At 49.7% G+C, this 23154-nt stretch overlaps 1 protein-coding gene across 1 annotated transcript; it reads right to left on the bottom strand.

Annotated features, from left to right (window-relative positions):
- Window positions 1–7088: 7088 nt before the first annotated feature.
- Window positions 7089–21787, bottom strand: LOC144097107 (uncharacterized). Its single transcript, XM_077629892.1, has 4 exons — window positions 21262–21787; window positions 11846–11895; window positions 8595–9602; window positions 7089–7303 (listed from the first exon to the last, which is right to left on the bottom strand). The coding sequence occupies exons 1-4, from the start codon at window positions 21290–21292 to the stop codon at window positions 7169–7171; spliced, it is 1224 nt and encodes a 407-aa protein (XP_077486018.1). The 5' UTR covers window positions 21293–21787; the 3' UTR covers window positions 7089–7168.
- Between the last annotated feature and the right edge of the window lie 1367 nt (window positions 21788–23154).

Here is a 23154-nt window from a genome sequence, read left to right as displayed (position 1 = left end):
CCTGCGTTCGAACAGAGTAGTTAAGACTCCCACAGAAAACCAATGGGGTGCGTTCCACACAGTATAGCGGATACCTGCAGGCGTCCCGAGAGGAAATCCGCGGATGTATTTATTGTTATGGTGCTGTCTTACTATGCGCGAAAAACTGCGTTCACAAACAACTTCCGGTTAAAAAGTACTGTTGTCCAGAATTGCAGAGTATGTTGCATTCGTAAGAGCCCTTTTTTGTTTTTGTTTTCTAATCCAGTGATATCGATCAGGATCGAATGGAGTGGTGCGCGAGCCGTTGTCTCCGCACAGCAAGAGTTTATGTGCCGGACTTTCTCTATCCGTAGCGCGTAGAGAATGTAGGACAGCCTCGATTGCTCGGCCCCGCTGTCCACGTTTACAAAAACAAAAATGGAAAGGGAAGAGAAGACGCCCAGATTTCTCCCACCTCGCCTTGGGGAACAAACGGCAGGGATAAATGCGCTTTCTCTGTTATTTAAATGTGCTTCCTGCCTTGCATGTATTTAGCTTATTATGCGTCATAATACGTTGTTGCATGTTACTGAAAGCATAGTGACCCATAAAACATCACGTAGAAAAGTCAGTGAAATAACTATTGGATCTATACGGCTGCATATCTTTTTTTTTTGCGCCCGCTCATGGGAACGCCTAGAATTTAGAAATACGTTTTTATTAACGCTGACGAACATAAATCAGCTCAGGTATGACGAGGTCAAAAAGGGATATTTATTTCAGGAGCGGTGCATCATTGAACTTTTACTAAGCATACGCACTGTTACTGCGAGTGGTACTGTGATAATAATAATAATAATAATAATAATAATAATAATAATAATAATAATAATAATAATAATAATAATAATAATAATTTGTTTTTTGGGGGGAAAGGGCGCAGTATCTTTCTCATATATCGTTTGACACCTGAACCGCGCTGTAAGGGAAGGGATAAAGGAGGGAGTGAAAGAACAAATGAAGAAAGAGGTGCCGTAGTGGAGGGCTCCGGAATAATTTCGACCACCTGGGGATCTTTAACGTGCACTGACCTCGCACAGCACACGGGCGCCTTAGCGTGACGATGACAGGGAATTCGAGACACATCTTGATACAGCTATGGCTGAGAAAATTTTTTTCCGGACCAATCGAAATTTCGTCCATGGACCGGTAGCGATACAAGTACATACGCACACCAACAGACGCTTTTAAGAGGACGGCAGCCTGTGGACAATGCCGCGCACGTTCTGCGATGTTCCAAAAGTGCGCATATATTTATAGCTCACTTTCCCGCCATTCGTGCAGCAGCCCGTGTGAAATGAGTGGCGTTCTACAATGCGCAAAACGTACCAGTGATTCCATTCAGTTTCTATTCCTTGCCAACAAAAGCGCACTGTGTATTCATCGCTCTTAAACAAAGCACGACAGCCCATCCTGGGCTATGCGCCTAAGCAGGAAATAGCAGGAATAGCATGAGCTATTCATTGCATGTTCACTGCATGGCATTCACCATCATAGGTGTGCCCAGGCCTCTCCGTAAGTGGGGTCCAATGTTTACGGTAGCGCCTGTTCACGCCATCTGGGTAGCAAAGAACAATGGGGGACAAATTTCGTGGCCCCCTCGCCCAGTCCTACTTGGGGGGTCACTGCCCCTCTTTTCCCCTCTGCTCACGCCTATGGTGACCTTTGTATTCGTCTTGATCCCCCGATATCTAAGCTTTTTCTCCGTCTTTCGACATGTACAAGTGCGCGCTCAGTAAGATGCACCATCGCCTGTAAGAGTACTGCCTCCAACTAACGGTTTCTTCGGCACACTGCCAATCATCAGAGGTACAGCTAGAGATGCGAGATGTATAGACATGGAACACGCCATAGCCTGTCTATAGCTGTACCGGCAGCGCCATCTCGTGACAGCGACCTGCCGTTTTACCGTCGATGTTACGGCGAGACTATATGCACACGGGCCGGGGTCAGCTGGTATAAGGGTATGATTCGCGAGTGCCTTCATGCTTTCAGTGTGTATACAAGTGCGTGAACTGATCTCGTTGATCTCGGCCCCACACTGGCCCCGGACGCCGCCACTAATGATAGGCGATGGCTGCGCCTACGTGAGCGAATGCACCCCGCCGCTAATGCTCCGCCTTGCCTCGCGGACGCCCTGAAATGTCAGTGCGGAAAGAGCGCTTTCCATTGGTTTTGCTCGACCGGCATTATTCTATGAAAAGGAGGACGGACTGGAGGCTGATCACCTTTGCCCGACTCTGTTTGCGCGTACTCCTAACCTGGCACTTAATGCAGGTGGCTGTCACGAGACGCTGCTGATGGCATTCATGTCAACCGTGCCAACGCCTTCAAGGTCTGCATACACGATCCCCGGCCGGCTGTAGGCAAAGAGTGCATTACTTTCTTTAGTTTTTTTACCCCGTCATGCATCTGGAGCGGAGCGACCGTCTTAGGGTAAGACACCGCGATAACTTGCCAATAAGAGCTTCGTTAATTCTGCTTAGCAAGCGTTTTATTTCTGACGGTTTTCCGAAAGCGTTGCGTGAAGCGGTGAAGAGGCGTCCGCGTTTGCAGTTTCTTCCATTTATGCGATGCGCCTGGGCGCGCTTATAAATTCGACTGCATGCCGCGCCATACGTATAGAGGACATCGAAAACTGTCGCGCTGTAAACGATGCGGGTATGTTCGCAGTGCGACTACACGCACGCAGAAAATGGGAGCACGGCATCGCCGGACTGGGCACAACTCCTCAAGTGATAGCAGATACGATTACAGTGAATTAAAGTCAAGCACTCAGCTGGTCAGCAGCGCCAAAAATGGTATGGCGTGTCCTGCAAGAATGATAATAGGTATAGGGCGATCGGCGTCCCGCTACCTCGATACGCTTCAGCATAAGCGCATGCGCAGATGAACTCGAGGTTCACACTGCCACTGCGCAGACGCAGCTGGGACACCGCGTAAGCTGTTCACGGTAGCGGAAGTAGTAAGTTTTTAATTCAAAAATAATAGCAAAAAAGGAAGGTAAACGATTTTTGCTAACCACGGCATCTGCCATCATACGGCGCCGGCACCTGAGTTGGGGCTGCAGAAATAAACGATAGCAGGTAGTTTGAAGAAGTGAAATGAAAGAGGTGAGGGGACACTAAGAAAGGATAGGGGGAGAGATGACAAACATCCTATTTACATAATTCATTTGTCCAAGTTACGCGTACAGTGTCAATAAAGAAAAGAAAAACACACGTGAACAACACTTTGCACACAACAGCTGGGGTGCGGCGCCCAGCTGCTAATCGTCCGAGGTAGCGCACGCGGAGCGTTCGGTCACTGCGTGTAACTACCTGGCGCAAAACAGACGGGACGTCAGGCCCGTCTGTGCGAGGAATGCACAGAGGCTCACCAAGCTTCGCTCACGAGCGCGCGCACTGCCCTGCGGCCGCAATAGCGTCTTGAAGGAGTCTGGTAGTATGCCCACCGCCCTATAGGCCGCAAGCATATCGCGACGAGCATCGGCGAACGCGGCACAGCGAAGGAGCAGGTGCTCTAGTGTTTCCACTGCACCGCATCCGTCACACTCATCACTCGTCGCGATTCCGTGACGCACCCGTCGTTCCCCGGGCCACACGCAGCCAATGAGCGCGCGGTAGCGGAATGCAAACCGCGAAATGCCAAATCTTCCCGCTTGAAACTTAGCGGGCGCGAGGGATTATTACTCAGCAAGAATTGCTGCATGAAATTCACATCGACGAAATGAAATGTTTGCGGTGACCAGCCGCGGTGGTCAAATCCCGCCTGCTAGCTGCCGAGCACGAAGCTGCGGGTTCGAATTCTGTCGCGGTAGCTGCGTTTCGATAAAGGTAAAATGCAGAAGAGCCCGTATATTAGGTGCCCGCTAACGAACGCCAGGTGCTCGAAGTTAAACCGCCACCCTTCAGTGACTACGGTGGGCCACTCCCTCGACACTGGGCTGTAAAAACCCGCAATTAGTTTTTTTTGTAACTATGTTGCTAAATTCTAGTGACTTGACAAGCAGTAGCCTTTATTACATTTTCCTTATAGTTGCAGTTCCAACCTCATTTCCTCATTTTTTTGGTAAAATAAAGCAAAAAAAAGTGAGGGATTAATGCCCCCTGATCTAGCCCCTTAACTTCATATTCTCGGCATGCCCAGATCGCGCTTCTTTAGATCTTATTGACAACATTAAATCTTTCCCGCTTCAAACTAAGCAAGAACTCTGAGAATAAACCCTAAAATATCCAAAAGCTACACTGTTCGCTAAAAAAAGAGAGAGTGAGAGAGAGAATGAACATGTTAGCCTGAATGGCGTGCTACGCTTAGGCATCTCTCCCATCGATATAGTAGAACACAAGGTGTTAGAGGTGGTACTCTCGCAGCGTGAGAGCTGGGATGCGCATATTCAGCAATTGCACAAAAATCTATGTTTCGCTGTTGGCTTACTACATCAATCTCGAGACATTTTTCAACAAACTTTCAACTTGAAGTCTGTCGCTCCCTCGTTTGTCCCAGTTAACTATAGCATGTTAATTTTGGCTACGACTACTAAAAAAAAACGTAACTGTACTACACAGGCCCGATAAATAAACTGTCCGCTGCTTTGCTAATGGTTCATAATATCGGCACAGTCATGAACTGTTTGCCCAATGCAAGTTAGTGCGAAACAGCTTTACAATTGTGGTCTGTTGCACTTCATACCAAAGGCACTTTAAAGCGTATGTTCTGAGGAGTTCGCGAAGAAATTGTGTACTTTTACATTGAAAAGACACAAATCCAACCAGGTCATCAAAGGAGTGGTTCGTGCCGTGGCCGCGCACAGACCACCTCCTGCAAGCGTTAACGTACAATTTACCATTTCTTCTGAATAGGCTGAAGACACGTTTATCTGGTTTCATTGACGTAATTCGTACGGTATTACGTGAAATATTTGTTGCTGAGCGGGTTGCCTAATATTTACTTTCTTTTTGCTTTTGCCACGGAAATTTTGTTAATGAGTTTGTAAAGTGCATGTGTTATAATAATAATAATAATAATAATAATAATAATAATAATAATAATAATAATAATAATAATAATAATAATAATAATAATAATAATAACTGGTTTTTGAGAAAAGGAAATGGCGCAGTATCTGTCTCATATATCGTTGGACACCCGAACCGCGCCGTAAGGGAACGGATAAAGGAGGGAGTGAAAGAAGAAAGGAAGAGAGAGGTGCCGTAGTGGAGGGCTCCGGAATAATTTCGACCACCTGGGGATCTTTAACGTGCACTGACATCGCACAGCACACGGGCTCCTTAGCGTTCTGCCTCCATAAAAACGCAGCCGCCGCGGTCGGGTTCGAACCCGCATGTGTTTTACTGTTTGCCTTTTCACGCTGATCTCAATGTAAAACCCTTTTAGTACTAGTGTCATTTGTTCGTAGCGAAGTTTTCATAATATTCATTCGCTTTCTTTCCTTGCTATTTCCTCATAAATCATGTTGATGAATATGCGAAGTGCATGCATTACATTGTTTGCCTTTTTCACTTGAATCTAAGAGTAAAACCCATTGAACTACTATTATCGTTTTGTTTATAGTGCATTGTACTGTGTATGTGACGTCGCCGCTTCTAAAAGGGCTTCTTGGCCTAGTGAAGCTGTATACTGAGTTACTGACAGCTTTTTGCCAGGGAGGCCATCAATATTGTAGGAATGTAGAAAATAAATTTGACTTGATTTGATTCTCTGGGCCAAATACACAGATGTACATTAAATGGAGACACAATACGCATATAATTCATTTGCAGGACGGCGCCATAATGTGCAGTATATTCAGTCACTGCACGTACACTGAATAAGTTGCATGTTGCGTGCGGTTGATCGCACGAAGCATACAAATGAATAAGCACTGTTGGTCGCCGCTCCGGCACAAGGAAGTTACTTGGCAGAACGGAATGGCAGTACACGACAAACGCGCTGAATTCCAGAGCTGGTCCCGTTCGCTCCCGTATGCGTGCATCTATTTCTACTGCTGCATGATTCAACGTGTCACTACAGTATAAATAACTTGATTCTCAACGGTTTTCGTCCGTTGTAAATAGTGGCCATGTTGCAGTTTAGTTGAGTACAGGAAAACCACAACCACATGGGCGCGGTCATAAGCACAGATTTGGTTAATTTTTCTCGATTTGATTAATCTACCAATTCGATTAACCACAGTGACAATGAGGTTAACTTCATCAACAACTGGTTAATCTCCGGGTCGTTCCTACCATTACGACATTTATTTAGCGACATATATTATAAAGGACCTCACGTTCCGACACGTTTTGTGACGACTGATGCTACATGACGACCTGCGAGGTATTAGGCATCCATCGAGTCTTCAATTTCCGTTAACGACGAACCCTTGGACTCACAGTTGTGGTGCATATCAGGTACGAGCAAAGTTCCAATCTTATTCAAGATTCTTTTTCGTTCCGCTTGGCATCTAAAGACATTAGTAGTTAGACAATTTACGTAGTTAGTACAAACGCGAATGCGTGCGCCAGCACATGTTCCACCCGGTGGGCAGGTTGCAACTTGCCCACCGCCGCTAGACCAGGCTTCAGACAAAGCAAACACACAATGGCTGAATGTGAGGAATGGTTATATAAATGCTAGCGCACTAAACTGGTGCCCTGCCCTCGCCACCAATGGCTCAACGGGCTTGGCATGTACAGACAATGGTACCAAATGTATGTGCAGCCACCCCTGAATTATGACATAAGAGTTCCTGCTAGTAAACGTATAGGCGTGAATGCAGTGTAGCACACCAAACCATGCTGTGTTTATTCTCCGCTCGTACTAGGACTATTTGCACCTACGCGTAGTCGCTTCTCGTTGAGGGGGCAGTATACGGTCTCGGGAATTCTGTAGGCCATAATGCACTTTTAAGCGCAGCCGCATAGCCACTCCGCCGCAACGACCATGAGAAGTCGTTAGTTTATATGGCCGCCTGTCTCCTACCAGGCTCAAGAACCCGGCGGATTTCTCCGGCGTCTTCAGCCCACATTTAAAGACAGGAATCAATTTGTAAAAAAAGGGGGGGGGAAACGGGGAATGATTTTATTGCTCTGGCTGTACATCTGGTGCAGGTGGCGGCGGGGAGGATGTATCACAGGGGGCGCAGCTAGCTGCTCATGAGCATGCGCAGCACGCTGTTGGCCGCCCGAATGGTGGCCATCGGGCTCAGGTCATCGTCGTCTTCGTCGTCGGGGGCGTAGTTGACGCCCAGGCGCTCCATCGTCATCATTCGCCGGCTCGCCTGCGGAGGTGGTAGGAGGGGGAGGGAGAAAAAAACGGAAAAGGTTGAAAGAGTCGCACTCTCAATCAATGCAAGCGGTGGCGTCTGTGGGCGTGCGCCTGAGTTGATGCGTACAAGCGGTTCTTAGGCCATTGCTACTATGAAGATCGTGGTGCTCAGCATCAGGAAACACAAGGCTGCTGGTGGTACCTGGACCAAACGGCAGCTATCCACGGCGAGCAAGAATCAACAGGTCAGGTAAAACGCTCGATGCACACTGAATCCAGTGCCCAAGCTTCTTAAAAGCAGTAGAAGACAAAGCCTCTCCCCTGTATAGTGTCTCTCTTAGAAGACACATTTCCATATCCGTCGCATGGCATTGCCGCCTATTAAATATGTTCTTCTCAAAGGTCTCACAATGTGCCCGCACTTTAGGTAATGAACCTGGTTCCGGGGTTCCCAATCAGTTTGTGCGTGACATGTTTAATCGCGTGGGTATACCTTCGCAGCTGACCTTAAGCAAAGGCGACTGCTCAAGCATCCAGCACGGAACAGTAGAATACACAAGCGCCGCTCAGGTCAAGCATAAATCAAGTGTCCCCATAATAAATTTAAGCCGATTTGGCAATAAAGTATTACATGTATTAATCGATAGTCGTCGATTTCGCAGTAAATGACGACTCTAAGTGCTTTGCAGGTGATCGCGCAGTTAGCATGTTCAGATTTCGCCTTTTAGTCATAATTTTCTTCCTTCGAATTTAGCCACCAAATCTCCTCGGTAAGGGTGTATCTCGTTGCCGATTTATAGCTGTAAAATGATGGGAAGACCGCTAATATTACACAAATACTAGTGGAAGCGAAAGTACGATGCCTCGACATTCGAGCTCCCAAAACTTTGAATGAAATTTACGATTTAATCCTTTTCAGCCTTTCGTATAAGCGAGGTTGGCGCTTTCTAGCAGTCATTCTGCTCAGGCACGTTCTAATGCGCCTTACGCAAAAAATAAAAAGAAAAGAAAACGACCAAGGGGTTCCAGTCAGAAAACGACACCACTTGTACAATTTTCGTTATATTTTTTCCCGACTTACTGCCCGTTTAAAGCTAAAAAATTTGTTTCCTCTATGCTTCAAAAGGTAAAACTAGCCCAAGCATTCGCTTCAGCTTCTGAATCACGTGCTTTTTCAGGTCTAATCAGTGGTACCCGTACACAACGTTTTCTTTCATGTTAGCTGTACATGCAGTGGCGACGGCAGCATTCGAAGCGAAGACGAGACAGGCGAGTCCCAGCGCTACAGATCAGTGCCAACTTACGGGTGGCGGAGTCGGAGGTTGTGGAGGTGCCGGTTTCTCACGCTGGCTCTCTCGTTGCGGCGGCGATGGCGGCTCGGGTTTCTCGGCCAACAGCACCGCGACCGGCACCACAACAACTTGTCCCATCCGCGGCCTCGCGACGTGACCGTACATCATCGCCGCGGAAGGCATCATCGGAGGGCCGTGCATCATGGGAGGCATCATGGGGGGCATCATGGGAGGCCCATGGAACATTGGAGGGGCATGCATCATCGGTGGTGCGTGCATGAACGTAGGAACTGGCATCATGGAAGGACTATGCATCATGGGGTGACTGCGCATCATCGGAGAGTCGTGCATCATGTGAGGACCGGGCATCATGTGAGGACCAGGCATCATGGGGTGGCCGTGCATCATGGGCGGAGGAGGTGGAGGACCAGAGAACAGGGCGGGACCGGGGAAGAACGTGGGCCGAGCCATAGACGGCGCGTGCATCACCGTGTTCACAATGTACGGCTCCTGCACAATGGCGAAGTGCAAGCCCGAGGGCCCGCCTTGAGGACCAGCGTTAGCTGCACGGTTGGCAGCCGGGGGCGGGTGAGGCCTGGGAGGGTGCGCCGGCGGAGCGGGCATCTGGGCCTGCGGACCTGGCATGTGCATGGCCGGGGGAGCGGGCATCATGCCGTACGGCCCCATTCCCGGGTGCGGAGCGGGCGGCCCGTGCAGGAATCCAGGGGGCGGACCTGGAAGAGGAGGACCTGCGCGGAATGGTGGCGGCCCTGGTTGCCTGGGCGCGTGCACCACGAGCAGGAGCAGCGGGGGCTTCTGGTCGGGAAGAGGCAGGCGCTGCATGGGCGGCATGGGCTGCGGTGGCGGAGGCGGCTGCTGGCGCTGACGAAGCCTGGTGGCCGCCTTGTAGGCGCCCAGCACCTGGCGCAGGTCCTCGGCCTTGGACGACTCGACGACCACCGTCTCGACGCGACCGCCGGATGGCTTGGGCTCTTCCATGGGGAAGGCCATCACGTAGCCCTGCGCGAGGCACGCTCGTCTCGATGGCTGCGCTCTTGACCGCAAACCACGGTTGCTTGAGGTTGCTTGCGCGCAACCGCAAGCAACCGAGCGCTGTTCTCTGTGGTATAAGGTCACGGTACTGGCGACTACGTCAGCTCGTGAGCTGCACACTAAAGAAAGTTCTCCTGAAATTCCCGCAGCAGCTGGACTGGAAATATTGTTCCGTCTAAGATTAACGCTGCTTTATGAAATCACCTTTGTGATGCTTTATTTTCATTAAAGAATCCATTCATCCATTCCGTTGCAAAGCATGTATCTCATAGAGAAACTTATTAAAACTGTGATATGGGCGTATTTTCAGTGCATTCTTCACCGCACCGAGTGTCATTGCGTTACGCCAAGTAGCTGATTATCATTGTATTCTGACACAACGATAAGTGACGATTTCTAACTCATGGGCTTCTAGTTGGAAAAAAGCGTCCCACGCAATGCTCGTGTCTTCCGGTGTATTACACGCCAAAGCTAGACTTCTTTCTCCAGGTCTCCACCTTCAGGTCAATACAACAGAGTCAATCTCTAAATTTACCAGATAAGTCTTTAAAACTGAGTACACCCTTTTTTATATTTCTTTAAGACAGCTTTGTCACCGAGCTAAGTTCCAAATCAAAATCAAATATTTATTCCTCCCGCTCAACATTTTACAAATGTGAGAGAGGAGACAAAAGGGCAAAAATCTGCCAGCCGCCGCTTGAAAAACCCCCCGCGCCCGTTGGTCCCATCGCAGCCGTGGTTGAGAACTTGCGGTCCTTCACTTTAACGTCCTTCTGTAGTAAATTAAGTTATAAGAATGTTTCCGAATTCTCGTTAATCCCCTTTCCTTGACGACGTTCGACCAGCCTTAGCTTCGACAGCATCGGACAGATTGCTAGCGCTGACTTCTTTCGGACGCGGGTTGCAACGACTGCCCTTGCGACGCTCCCCCAATTCTTGGGGCCCATTGTAACGAGGGGGGGGGGGGGTTACGACGTGAAAGAGAGGGCGTTGCGTCCGTGCGACATAGAGGGGACACCGACGATGCGATTAAGGGCAAGAGTAGCGGTGGCGATAGTCTGACGACGACGTGAAGTGTCCTTTCCTCTCTCTCGTACCTCTGTCTGTGCCTTGTGCCTCTTGCGTGCCTCTATGTGCCGTGCCTCGTCTATTGTGTCGTCACTCATGTCATTCTCTTACGCATTGCAACGCGTCCTACTAAGCGCAACCCATGCGGTCTGGGTACAACGACCGCTAATATATGCTTAGCATCTCGTCTTTCATCACGGTGAACCTTTCCGAACTGCTTCACTACTGCATCGTGACAAGCAACCTACTCATTCAGTACCGCGTTCGCTACAAATATTAATATGCATATGCGAGAATCACTACGCTGTACTGCTAAAACCTTGCGGGCCTTATCGAGCATGCCTCTTTCCCAACAATCCAATGGCCCTTCCCATGTTCCCCCATTCTCTTCGTTCTGAAAGAGAGCATTGCCGAAAAAGTTATAATCACTTTTGAGCTGGAAAGCCGTTGTTCCCTTCGAGCTCTTGAGAAATCTAATTTTTCATCATCACGTTTACCATGCGCCATGGGTGCCACCTGAAAACCGCATCTTTGGTTTATCATGCTTTAATCGATCTAGGGGGACAAAGGAAAATGTTACATCCAGAGGTGAAAGTTTGTGCAATTCTATGGCCGCACTTGAAGTGATCTGCAGATGACGTAACTTATCTTCAGCTGCAGGCACCATAACGCATGCGCTCCGAACTTTAAAACGCTTGCGCGGCGTTAACTATACTCGAGGCGCTGATGACATGGCTACGTAATAACCGAGGTAACGAACAAAACACTCTGAGGGGTAATTCTAGCGCTCTGATTGCGCGATCCATTGAATACGAAGCTATTCGCTTCATATCAGTGATTTAGATAGTAAAGAATATAGTCCGGCTCAATCAAGCACATCTGTCTGACTAAATTATCTAGCGGAAAACTGCGCATTAAAAAAAACAAGAAATAAAGCCATTTACGAAAGTCAAGCACTCACTTCTTTTCTGTGCGTTTCAAATGGCAATAAACTTCGCGTTCTACGAGAGAGTCTTAACATAAGGGCCTACAAACTCTTACGAAACCTCCCTGGAACGTGCATTGTTCCGCGCGTTATGTTCCGCGACTGCCGAGCTTTGCTGACATTTGCCGAAACGATAAAGTTTGTTGAAAGCACCCACCAGTCCTTCTGGGCCCTTGTCCTTTTCATCTTCAGCCCAGGCGGCTGCACCTGAAACCAGGACAGCGTCAATGTTAAGCGCCATAATCTTCCTCCCCTCCAATCAAAATCAAGCACACGAAACAAGCAGCGAGGCCGGCCACTCTATCGGCCAGCCTGGGAGCCCGGTCTGAATTACTGCTCGCACAGAGCGGTCGTCCTTCACCCAGCATAAGTTGCGGCCGAGGTATGTGGCAGTAGCGCGCATCGGTCATTCAACTACAACCTGTGCAGAGTGTGCGAAAGGTATGGACAAAGGCTTTCGCCGCACCAAACGAAGGCTTGCCGGACAATAGCGTTTCGTACGTGGCTTACGGAGGATAGCAGCCCGTCCATTACGATTATCAATTTCCATAACTTTCGCACAGCCAGTCACTGTTATCGTAGCGTCGTCGTTGTTGCCAAGAAACAATTACATTACAGAATGCATCACTTCTAACACGGCGCGTGTTGCTTAATTGCCTGAGCCGATGGGAACATCGGCTTCAAGCTGCTCGGAACGTGATTCAGTAAGTAGCTCATCGGCAAGCAAATAAACCCCGGATGTATGAGTTCGAGCATGCTAACGGCTGCTGTTTCCGTAGTCGGTCTGAGCGAGCATCGGCTTAGCGTATTATTGTATCACGCTGATGAGCAGTCGTTAATTAACCGTATCGCTAATATTCTGTCACCACTGTCCTGCCAATGTGGACTGACAGTGGTTCAGCCTGTGTGGAAGGGCAATCGCACGCATGCTATCAGTGTTCTCTATGCGAGATGGACTGAGCCAACGCTTTCGCAAAGATCGTGACATTGTAATCAGCGTTCGCAAAGTTGCTGGGAATGAAGGAAGCACAAGCTACAAGACGCCAGTGCTGAACGTGCATTCACAATAGCCAACAACACTTGCGGACATTTCCCCCAGATACGTTCAAATAAAGTCACTCATCCAATCATTCAATGGAGGCATGCTCTGGATAACTATATTCGCTGTCTATATTCACAAAAGAAGAATTGCTTGCGATGAGATACTTTCCCTGTATTCCATTTCTTTTTGTACATTTCTTGCTTACCCTCTCCCTCGCATTCACTATTTCCATTTCCCACATCCCCACCCACTGCACTCACTGCATAACATACCCGCGACAATAAACCGCTATCAATGCACATCATCGCTCGCTGGTAAGACAAAGAACGTTCGCTCTCCATCTAAGCACCCGTGTCAGCGTGGACGACCGCAAAGGCAGAAGAGTCACGTGACGGCTTGATTACAGTAATTTAGCTCTGCCAGAGAAAACAAAGGGCCATGAGGTCGACGCCGCTTGTCTCTGTTTTATTTTTTTTCTCGTGACCCTAATCGACGTTATCGTTTATCTTGCAAGGAAGATTTGCATGAACGTACTTACATCCGGCATCTTTAGTTTATGTTTTCACAGCGGTTGATCTACAAGAGCATCATATGCAGAAGCGCTGCGAGCAAGCGTACTGTTATTTATTGCTGACACAGTATTGCAGTGCTTGTTGAATGTGCTATCCAGTGACTCGACGGTAAATGCAGACCACGTGCAATCGCTGTCGCACTTAACCCGAACACTCTGATCGACGCTATAGTCGTTTTCGCAATGTAGAATTGCGTGAATGTACGTCCGATAGCTTTAGTTAATCGTCTGGCATCGCTTGATCTATATACAAGTCTTCACATGGCGAAGCGTCGCCAGCAAACGTACAGTTAGTTACTGGTGACACCCTATTAGAGTTCTTGTCCAATGGACTGATTCAATCGTTTGACCGTAGATGTAGACCACTTACAACCGCTGTCACACTTAACGTGAACAACTTAATCGAGGCTATCACTGATTTTGCACTGGAGATTCGTATGCGCGTACATCCGGCATCTTTAATTTACGTTCTGGCATCGCTTGGTCTGCAAGAATCTCAAACGGCATAGCGTCACGAGCACGCGAACGGTTATTTGCGACACCATATAACAGTGCTAGTTGAGTGTGCTGATTCAATCGTTTAACGGTAGGTGTAGACCAGGTACAACGGCTGTCACACTTAACTCGAACACTCCAATAAAATCAATCTGATTTCGCAATGTCAGAGTGCATGGATGTACTTCCAGCATCGTTGGTTTATGTTCTGGCGTTGCTTGGTCTACAAGACCCTCGCGAAATGCCACGAGCGAGCGCAGTTATTTATTGGTACCACCGTATTACAGTGTTTGTTCAATGTGCTGATCCAGTCGTTCGATAGTAGATGCAGAACCCATACCACCGCTGTCACACTTCACCTGAACAAACTAACTGAGGCTACCACTGAATTTGCAATGGAGATTTGCGTTCACGTACAGTCGTGGGCAAAAGTAAGAGCCCCCTCGTGTTTCGAAGCTTCTCACTCGTCATGGGGGCGCCACCTGACGAAGCTCTCCTGCTGTCGAGACAAGTGCATTGGACCGGTCTCGACAGTAGGAGGGCTTCGTAAGGTGGCGCCCCCATAGAGAACGGCATGGTTCGGAACACGAGTGAGGGGTCCCTTACTTTTGCCCACGACTGTACATACGGTATCTTTAGTTTATGTTCTGGCATCGCATGGCCTACAAGAGCCCCAAACGGCGAAACGTCGCGAGCAAGCTTACAGTTATTTGTGACACCGTATAACAGCGCTAGTTGAATGTGCTGATACAATCGTTTGACTGAAGATATACAGCACATACAACCGCTGTCACACTTAACCTGAACATGGATCGCGCAATTATATGGCCCCGTTACGAGACTCGCTGACCAAAAAAAAAAAAAGCGAACGGCTGTCCCGAAGTCAGACCTATATGTACGACACCGGGAAAGCTCGAGCTAAAATCAGTAGAAATTGAAATTCGCCAGGGACGTGTTTTGACAGAGCACGTCCCTATGAGAAGGCGACGAAAAGTGCCAGATGTCTTATATTCAGTTTTATCTGAGATCGTGGGACGTTACGAACACGACGCTTTACCGCGCATAATGACTTTTCGCTGGATACAAAAATCCCTGCATAGACGTTCATTTAGTTGGTTTCCGCGAATACGATAAGGCCACAGGAAAAACGACACCGGGAAAAGCATTTTCGTATCCTTTGTTTCCCCACTGAGCGCTGACTCAGCACCTTCTTATCCCTTTCATTCGAATGCATCGAACGATTTGGAGCTGCGATAGTATGATTTAAAAAGACGGCGCATTTCGTGGTCAGGCCGCAATAGGAACAAGATATGCAAATTCCTGCGGACTCGGAAAAAAGAGGGCGTGTTTTCTGTGCCGCGAGCTGAGTGCATTCGAAGCTTTCTAAAACCGAACCGGCGCGGCCACCTTACAGCCGCGTAACCGAATCGCATCGCTTTTCCTTTCCTCTTCTTTTTCTCTCCACTCTGAGCTCCGCATTCGGTCGAGTGCTCTCGCGAGCTCCCTTTTTTCCTCCTCCGATACGGATCATTCGTCGCAAACTAGTAAACGGGCACGCGGCGCGTGCGTCGGCTCCAGACAGGTCAGGAAAAGTATAGCTTCTCGGCGTCCCGCGCCATTGGGAACGGGGCCAGCGACCTTATTTTGCGCAACGCCGGGCGCATCTTCGGAGTGCGTATACGTATACACACGCAGAGCCGCTTCTCTCCGTCCAAGGAGCGGTTTCTCGAGTGCCGCAATCATGCGGACACCCCGCGCCGCCGCATGGCGGCGCCCGAGGCCAAGTGAAAGCGCCTAATGACGCCGGTCGCCCGCTCTCTCTCTCTGCCTCTCTCTTTCGCTGCCGTGTGTACAGTCCTGGCCACAGCTAACGGGAACACATGCATCCAGAGTCGCTTCCCTCTCCAACCACCCCCCCCTTTTCATTCGTTTCGTTTGTTTAGGCGCTGAGGCTGGATGGAACCATCCGGTTAGAGGATACAGGGCGCAGCCTGAAGCAACGTTAATGTGACCTGTTGCGTTTGGACCAGACGTAGCGCATCCTGTTGCAACAGGCACTTCCTCTACGATAAAGATGACTGCGCAGTGTGTGGGGAACTATAAGAATGAGATGCACTGAGATGCGCGTGCTTTTTTTTCCTTATATATTCTTGAAAAAGTAAGAGGAGATAAATCGCTGTAACCTAGTTACGTTAAGCGCAAAATGGTTCCTGGTTTATGGAGGCAAAACTCTAACGCGTCCGTGTGCTGTGCGATGTCAGTGCACGTTAAAGATCCCCAGGTGGTCGAAATTATTCCGGAGCCCTCCACTACGGCACCTCTCTTCCTTTCTTCTTTCACTCCCTCCTTTATCCATTCCCTTACGGCGCGGTTCAGGTGTCCAACGAGATATGAGACAGATACTGCGCCATTTCCTTTCCTCAAAAACCAATTATTATTATTATTATTATTATTATTATTATTATTATTATTATTATTATTATTATTATTTATGGGGTTTAACGTTCCAAAGCGATTCAGGCGATGACGGACGCCGTAGTGGATGGCTCCGGATAATTTCCACCACCAGTGGTTCTTTAACGTGCACCGACGTCTCACAGTACACGGTCCTCTCGCATTTCGCCTCCGTCGAAATGCGACCGCCGCGGCCGGAATCGAACCCGCGCCTTTCGAGTCAGCAGCCCAGCACCATAACCACTTAGCCACCGAGGCGGCTTTAAGCGTAAAATGCCTTCCTCCTAATCGCCTCAAACTGCACTGCATAGAAAACAGAATTACGACGATTTGGCAATGATTCGGAACTTTCCCGTGTACAAGTTCGGTTGCGCCCAGGTGGGTGTAAGAACTGTAGCAATTATTTTTTCTTGAGAGATCAACTCTAATTTCAGATTGCCCCTAATACACATTGTATAACATTCCGCCCGCTTCGAGTATTCGGCCGTATTCGGCACCGCTTTTGTTGTCATTTTCCAAGAATCCGGGTTAGCTCGTTGGTTCAGCGACATCTGCGTACAGACCGAAGGCTTTCTCCGGATCAATGTACCCGTATCAGGATGGCGCTCTAATTCATCTACACAGATTCATGAAAGTTGCTTGGCTTTAATTGCTAGCCGTGTGAATGCGTCCACGCGAATGTTAACCCTGTTTTTTTTTCCTTCGCGAAAGCATAAACAATGTGCGTGCGAAAACTACAGAAATGTGGGATACTGTGAACACGCGATGCAGAGCGTTGCAGAGCGGGAGCAGAGCGGGAGCGTAGAGGCGGTCAGCTTGTCATCTCACGACAGCCATATGCGCTGTATTTTTGACGTGTAACCCGATAACACGCCGGTCACTCGCTTACGGTTCCGAAATAATGGAGATGGCCAGACTGGCTTCGCGCTGTTATTGCTTGCGTTTTGATCCGCGTGTACAATACGCCGCAAACAAGGTCATCCACCACCGCTAGGCCTGTCGCAAACCATGTAAAATGGCAATGCAAAGGAAACGAGGACGACACCGAAGAAACATAGACTACAAGACAAGTGTTTGTTCTGTGGTTTATGTTTCTTCTATGCCGTCCTCGTTTCCTTTTCGCTGCCATATTTTTTTTGCGATTGAACGACTAGCCCGTAGGAAGATATTTATGTGTAGGAAATGTTAGCTTAGTTACAACATCCTACGGTCACTGCCTAAAATGATTCGGTTAACTGTGGCGGCAGCTGTCAGTAGGAATCTACGAGTGCATGCGCCGTGTCTGACGGCTCAACGACCCTCGCGATTCCCGGTGGCCGCGTTTTGCGCGGCGTGCGATCCGGTTTGGTAAGCGTTAACCGTGGAGGATGCGCCGGCTAGGCCTAACCGCGGCGTCGGCAGAATGCCACGCGTTATGACCCCGATGCGGTTGTGGCGCTGTGCGTGGGTATGCGGTACCGAGAGTGCCGACACAGACGCTGTGTGCCGTCAGGTGTGACGTCAACGACGCACGCGTGCGCCCATCCGCGGCAGCGGCGTGCTGTTCACTGGCCTCCTAATGGTGACGTCGCATCTATAGCCGCCCTCAGGCGTCGCATTCTTCGAGCGGTGCTTTGTACGTGGGCCCTTCTACTATTCGCGCAGCCACGCCCAAACGCTCTTCGGAGTGTGAAGAAACGCACCCCAAGTATAGTCACACACTTAAAGAATGTTGCTGCTTTCGAGGTTAGCTCAGGCGGATCCAACAGCGGCAGTAAAGTTGTTCGCGGTCCAGTGAACTCTCCGTTCTGCGTGCACTATTGTGACGGGAGACCTGAAACTAGGGATCTTCAGATCAGAAAAGCCAAAGTGCGCCACAGCATGACATGAATCCCTCAGAGTAAACTCGAATTCTCTGCGGCGGGTGGCCGCATTCGAACCTTGTGTACTTACACTCAATAGCATGTTGAATCCGCAGTGTTCGACAGAAAGTGAAAGGAGTGGTGCCCCAGCGGAAGCGTAGCATTTATCCGAAATAAGCATGCCCTGAGCTAAATGCCAGAGAATGTAATGGCCCGTGAGACGCGCTGTCTCTATCTTGTTGAGAGCTTAAAAAGAATGGACACTTCGACTAGAAATACGCAAGACAGCAGCGCAGGCGAAAGTTACAACAGGCGCAGAACAAGATCAGGATCGACTTGACAGGAACAGCGAGGCTCACACGGTACATCTTCAACATCGGCGTGACCTGCCGCGACACCAGGGCGTTTTAGCTTATAACAGATGTTACACTCTCTCGGCATATGGCTTCACTGTCGCTGTGTCTCAATTCCGCACAGGCGCAGTGGTGATGATGTTGTACCAGTCGCACCGCAAGAGTGCATCGTCAGTCTGTTGTTATCCTACACATCATAACCTACGAGTCTACGAGTAGCGTATACATCTCTGGTTAAGTGACATACACACTCGTAGCAACAATCAATGACCGCGTGCCAGCCCTGCTTTGAGATGACGGGTGGACGCAAGGAGCACAAAATCAGATATGACGGACATAGCGCTAAAAACTGAACCGCAAGCGCCTAAGATGTTGTTCTCCAAGATTAAATTATCATTACGTATCAAAAGCATACAGCGCAACCACGCCGCCGCATTAATGCGGAAACCTGTATCGTCCGTTGGCACTCTGCATGAATCGGAGAAATTAATGTAGCGGCTCAACAGGCGTGCATGTACACCTCAACGTTATTCTTACAGGAAGGATTCGTAGTTGACGCAAAGTTAGCTGTTGATTCTGGCGAATCGCTATGTCGTCTACTTTGTGCTCTTTTGTCGTCTTCGTTCTGCGTGTGCCGTTTATCCGTCAGAATTAATTACTACCAATTAGTCCCGGTTGTCTTTCTCGTACAGTTTACTTTCATGGCAAGAAAACGAAGCTGCCTCAATATAGACGGATGAAAACGTGAATCGTGTTGGCTTCAAGCAATCCAGTAGGCAATATTCTGGGTGTCGGACACAAAGCAGCGCTTAAAACAAAATTCAGTCGACCTCTCCGCACTCGCCATGCTATGACGCCGTCTGCTAAGTCGTTCGTACGTTCTCGTTTGAGGTAACTTCTGACAAATTGTCTTTACAAGACAATTACAAGACAATTTGTCTTGTAATCTACACCGTGCAGCTTTTATCGGTTTTATGGCCTTCACCCATCTGTCATTCTCAGCTTCAGGTTTTTTTTTTAAATTTTATATGACGTGACTTTCCACTGTTTCCCTGTGACCGCGCATGCCTCAATGTACCGCCCCCCTTACTGCCACCTGATATGTGTTTGTGCTCCGAAATAATGATTCAGTTGATAGTCAGCGCCCGTGTTTGTGCTTCCATGTTTGTCTCCTGTGCTGTACTTAGCTCTGTTCCTTCACCATGTCTTAACAAAAAAAAAGTTCTCAGACTTCTTGTAGTCGTTCGGAGCTAAGAACTGAGAGTGACATCCGTATCGCACGCGTCCCTATACCCCGATGGCACGCCCACTTCCAAGCTCACCTGTATCGCTTGAAAACAAGTAGTACAGTCCTGTTCAACCCGCCGCGGTGGCTCAGTGGTTAGGCGCTCGGCTACTGATCCGGAGTACCCGGGTACGAACCCGACCGCGGCGGCCGCGTTTCGATGAAGGCGAAACGCAAAGGCGCCCGTGTGCTGTGCGATGTCAGTGCACGTTAAAGTTTCCCAGGTAGTCGAAATTATTCCGGAGCCTTCCACTACATCTCCTCTTTCTTTCATTCCCCCCTTTATGCCTTCCCTTACGGCGCGGTTCAGATGTCCGCCGAGATGCGAGACAGATACTGTGCCATTACCTTTCCCCCGAAACCAATTTAATTTAATTTAAGTCCTGTTCAAAAGTCTCCAAGCCACTGGGTTTGCAGTCCGGCTATATAGTTCGGCAGTCATGGCATACAGTAGTTAGAAATCTCAGGACAGTAAGGAAAGCACTTATCCTCACTTCTCTGAATTCAGCGTTTTTAGCTTCAAGAGTGCCGTAACTACTCGACTGCACTACTCAGAAGCAAAACCCCGCAGCCCGACGACTTTTGACAAAGGCTGCACATATCTACTTGACAGGATCCACTCCTCGAGACACGCGGCTTTTATGGGTCAAAACAGCTTACTAACATTTTCATGAGCCAGCAGGTGAACGAAGGAGTTTTCGGTAAACACCATACCACGGTCGTTATCACTAAACAGAAACGTCTACCGTCGACCACGCTTGTTGAAAACAACGGACATCGCACGACCCTGAGCAATGTTGTGCGGTCCGTTCATTCACCCTTAGTGCGAATAAAAAAAAAAGCAAAACGCGTCGGTCAAAGCCGCGCTAATGGCTCGTCACGCACGCCGCCGACATTATGCCGCCTCGCTAACGGACGCGCGGTAGCTTTGGGCGCCACTGTAGCGTTGCCTGCGAGCGAAGAAAGGACCCTGCACCGAAAAGCCCGGCCAAGCTGACAATACGCCGACCCTTCTTCAAGGTGGAAGAAGCGCCTGGCGCTTGGCCTTTCACGAGCCGCTACAAAGAATCAGCTCTGGCCTTATGAGATAAGGCATTCAGTTTTTGTCTCTCTCAAAGACACCCAGTCGATCCCTTCTTCCCACATAACGTTGCGTATGCAGATGTTTTCAACCACTCGCTCCGCTGGGAAAAGCGCAAATTTGTATCGCAGAAACTCCGAAAGGAATTCACTGAGTTGCCCCACAGTTCTACTGCTATGGCTTGACAGTCTTCCGTCAGTGACACATCGAATCTTAAGTGCCAGTCCACGGCTCAGAAGACCGAAGCGCTGACCAATCTAAACGGGACCCCGATCTGGACGCAGGAACGGAAGGACGGGTGTCTCGGGGTGGGCGTGTTCGGGGGGGAAGTATCGTATTTGCATAAAGCACCGGAGCCTCCTTTTTGCGCCTCCCATCTCTGAGGCTCCGCGATCCAGCTGCATACACTGAATACGCGAAGGGGTCGACGCCGGGCACCGGAGGGACTCACCGAGCAGCAGGAGCAGCGCGAAGGTCCTCATGGTCGCTGCGGCGGCGGCAGCCGAGGAGCAGCGGTGCTGATGCGCGCGGGACGACGTGCGCAGCGCTTCTGCCGCTGGCCCCGTTCGCTGGCGTCGTCGTCGGCGCTGGGCCGCTGCGCCCCACTGACCCACTTGCCGCTTCCTCGTGGACTACGACGCGGTCGTCGGCCGCCGCTTCTGGCGGGAGGGTGCAAAGGTCGACGCTTGGGTCCGAGCCTGGCGTCGTCGCGGCGGACCAGTCTCCTTCTTCGACCAAGGGGGGCCGGACCGGCGCTTTTTAAGAAGGCCGCCCTCCTCGCCGACTCCTGCGGCCGGCGTGGCGCTGCAGCAGTCTGGGTCAACCCGCTTTCTCCGCCGCCGAGGGCCAATGGACTCTTCTTCTCCTCCGCTTGACGGAGGCAGCGGTCGTCGTGCGCCTTGACGGTTTTCGCTCGGCCCGCTGCCGCTCGGAGCTCGCGGAAGCGTTTCGGCAAATTTCGCGGAGCAACGCGTGATGCTGCGCGGCTGCTGGACGGCCCAGCGCGCGCGTATTGTCGTGCCCTCCTCCCAGAGAAGAATCCCTGGGACGCGGCGGAGGAGGATGCTGCTGCTGCCGCGACGGCCGCGCACCGCTTGTCGTCGTTCGCCGTCACGCTCCTTCTTCTTGTCGTGCCTTTTGGCGAAACACGCGTGTAATGTATGCGCTTTGTACGCGCGCTGCTGTTGTGCGTGTGTGTAGAAATCTGAGTTGGCACGCGTTCTCGGTGTAGCGGTGCACGTAGCAATCGGCTTCGCGGTCATTAAGATGGCCGGCTTCTCTGTTACGAGGCGGCGACAACAGTCCTCGTTTCTCTAATGCTTCCCCCCCCTTCAATGTTGTTTTTATCTGTCTCTCTTGGTGCGGCGAATGAACACTACTGCCTCCGGAGCTGTTTCTTTGACACTTGAAGGGGAATGACGGGCGTCCACGCGCTTCAACCCTTCAATACACAGCCGAAAGAGATTTGTCGCTCCAAGACTGGGCAGCGTTTGCGACGATCATAACAACAATGATGACCCGGACTAAGTGAGAGAAGCGCATGGATATGTCATGAGATTTGACAAAGCGAGCAAGGTTTAGGAGTCCGGGCATGGAGATGTCCCCAAGAGCAGTCGGCTCTTTTTCTCTGTTTCTGTCGCACTTAACGCGATCACCATTCGTTTCAACAGGGAGGATGTTTAGGGCTATTTGGCGTGGTATTCGCTACAGCCACAGATACAACTCAAGAATGAACATGCAAATGACCCTCAAAGAAGACCTTCCAGCCAATGACGTCGACCAGTTCTCATGAGGTTGCAGTTAATCCTCTCTTACCAGGTAGCGTGACATTGCAGGGCATAGGCAGCTGCAAAGAGATTATCCGCTGATTAACAGATTAACCATGATGTTTGACGATCGGACGACGCCTTCGTATTGGCGGGGGGGGGGGGGGGGGGGGGCTCCTCTGAGGGGCACTGGCAGCTTCGTTCTTGAGTTGTATCCGACTGTTTTGCTTCGTTACATTGACAAGAGCACAGTGGTTAGCGTGACGAACGACATGTTGCAGGTTGAAGGATCAGAGAAACACTGGCTTTAGCCTCGTAGCTGCTGAAGTTTCTATCTTAAACCGAGTAGTTAATTATTTGTCTTTGTCCGAAATTCTGTCGCTTTAATGTGACCAAGCTGCACCGAACCGCAGAACTCATTAGTGTCACGTTATGCTGCACAATGTGCCCTAGAGAAAATGCTAAATCACACAAGGTGAACGAATCAGTTAATATAATTCCCATTTTCCTGACTTTAATAGCGTAATAAACTCTATTTTTGCCTTATAGCAAGGCTTCTTAATTTCAGACACACACAC

This window comes from Amblyomma americanum, chromosome 7 (assembly GCF_052857255.1).
Source record: "Amblyomma americanum isolate KBUSLIRL-KWMA chromosome 7, ASM5285725v1, whole genome shotgun sequence".
NCBI classification, from domain to species: Eukaryota; Metazoa; Arthropoda; class Arachnida; order Ixodida; family Ixodidae; genus Amblyomma; species Amblyomma americanum.
The sequence above is the reverse complement of the archived record's forward strand: the minus strand, read 5'-3'. Positions and strand labels throughout refer to the sequence as shown.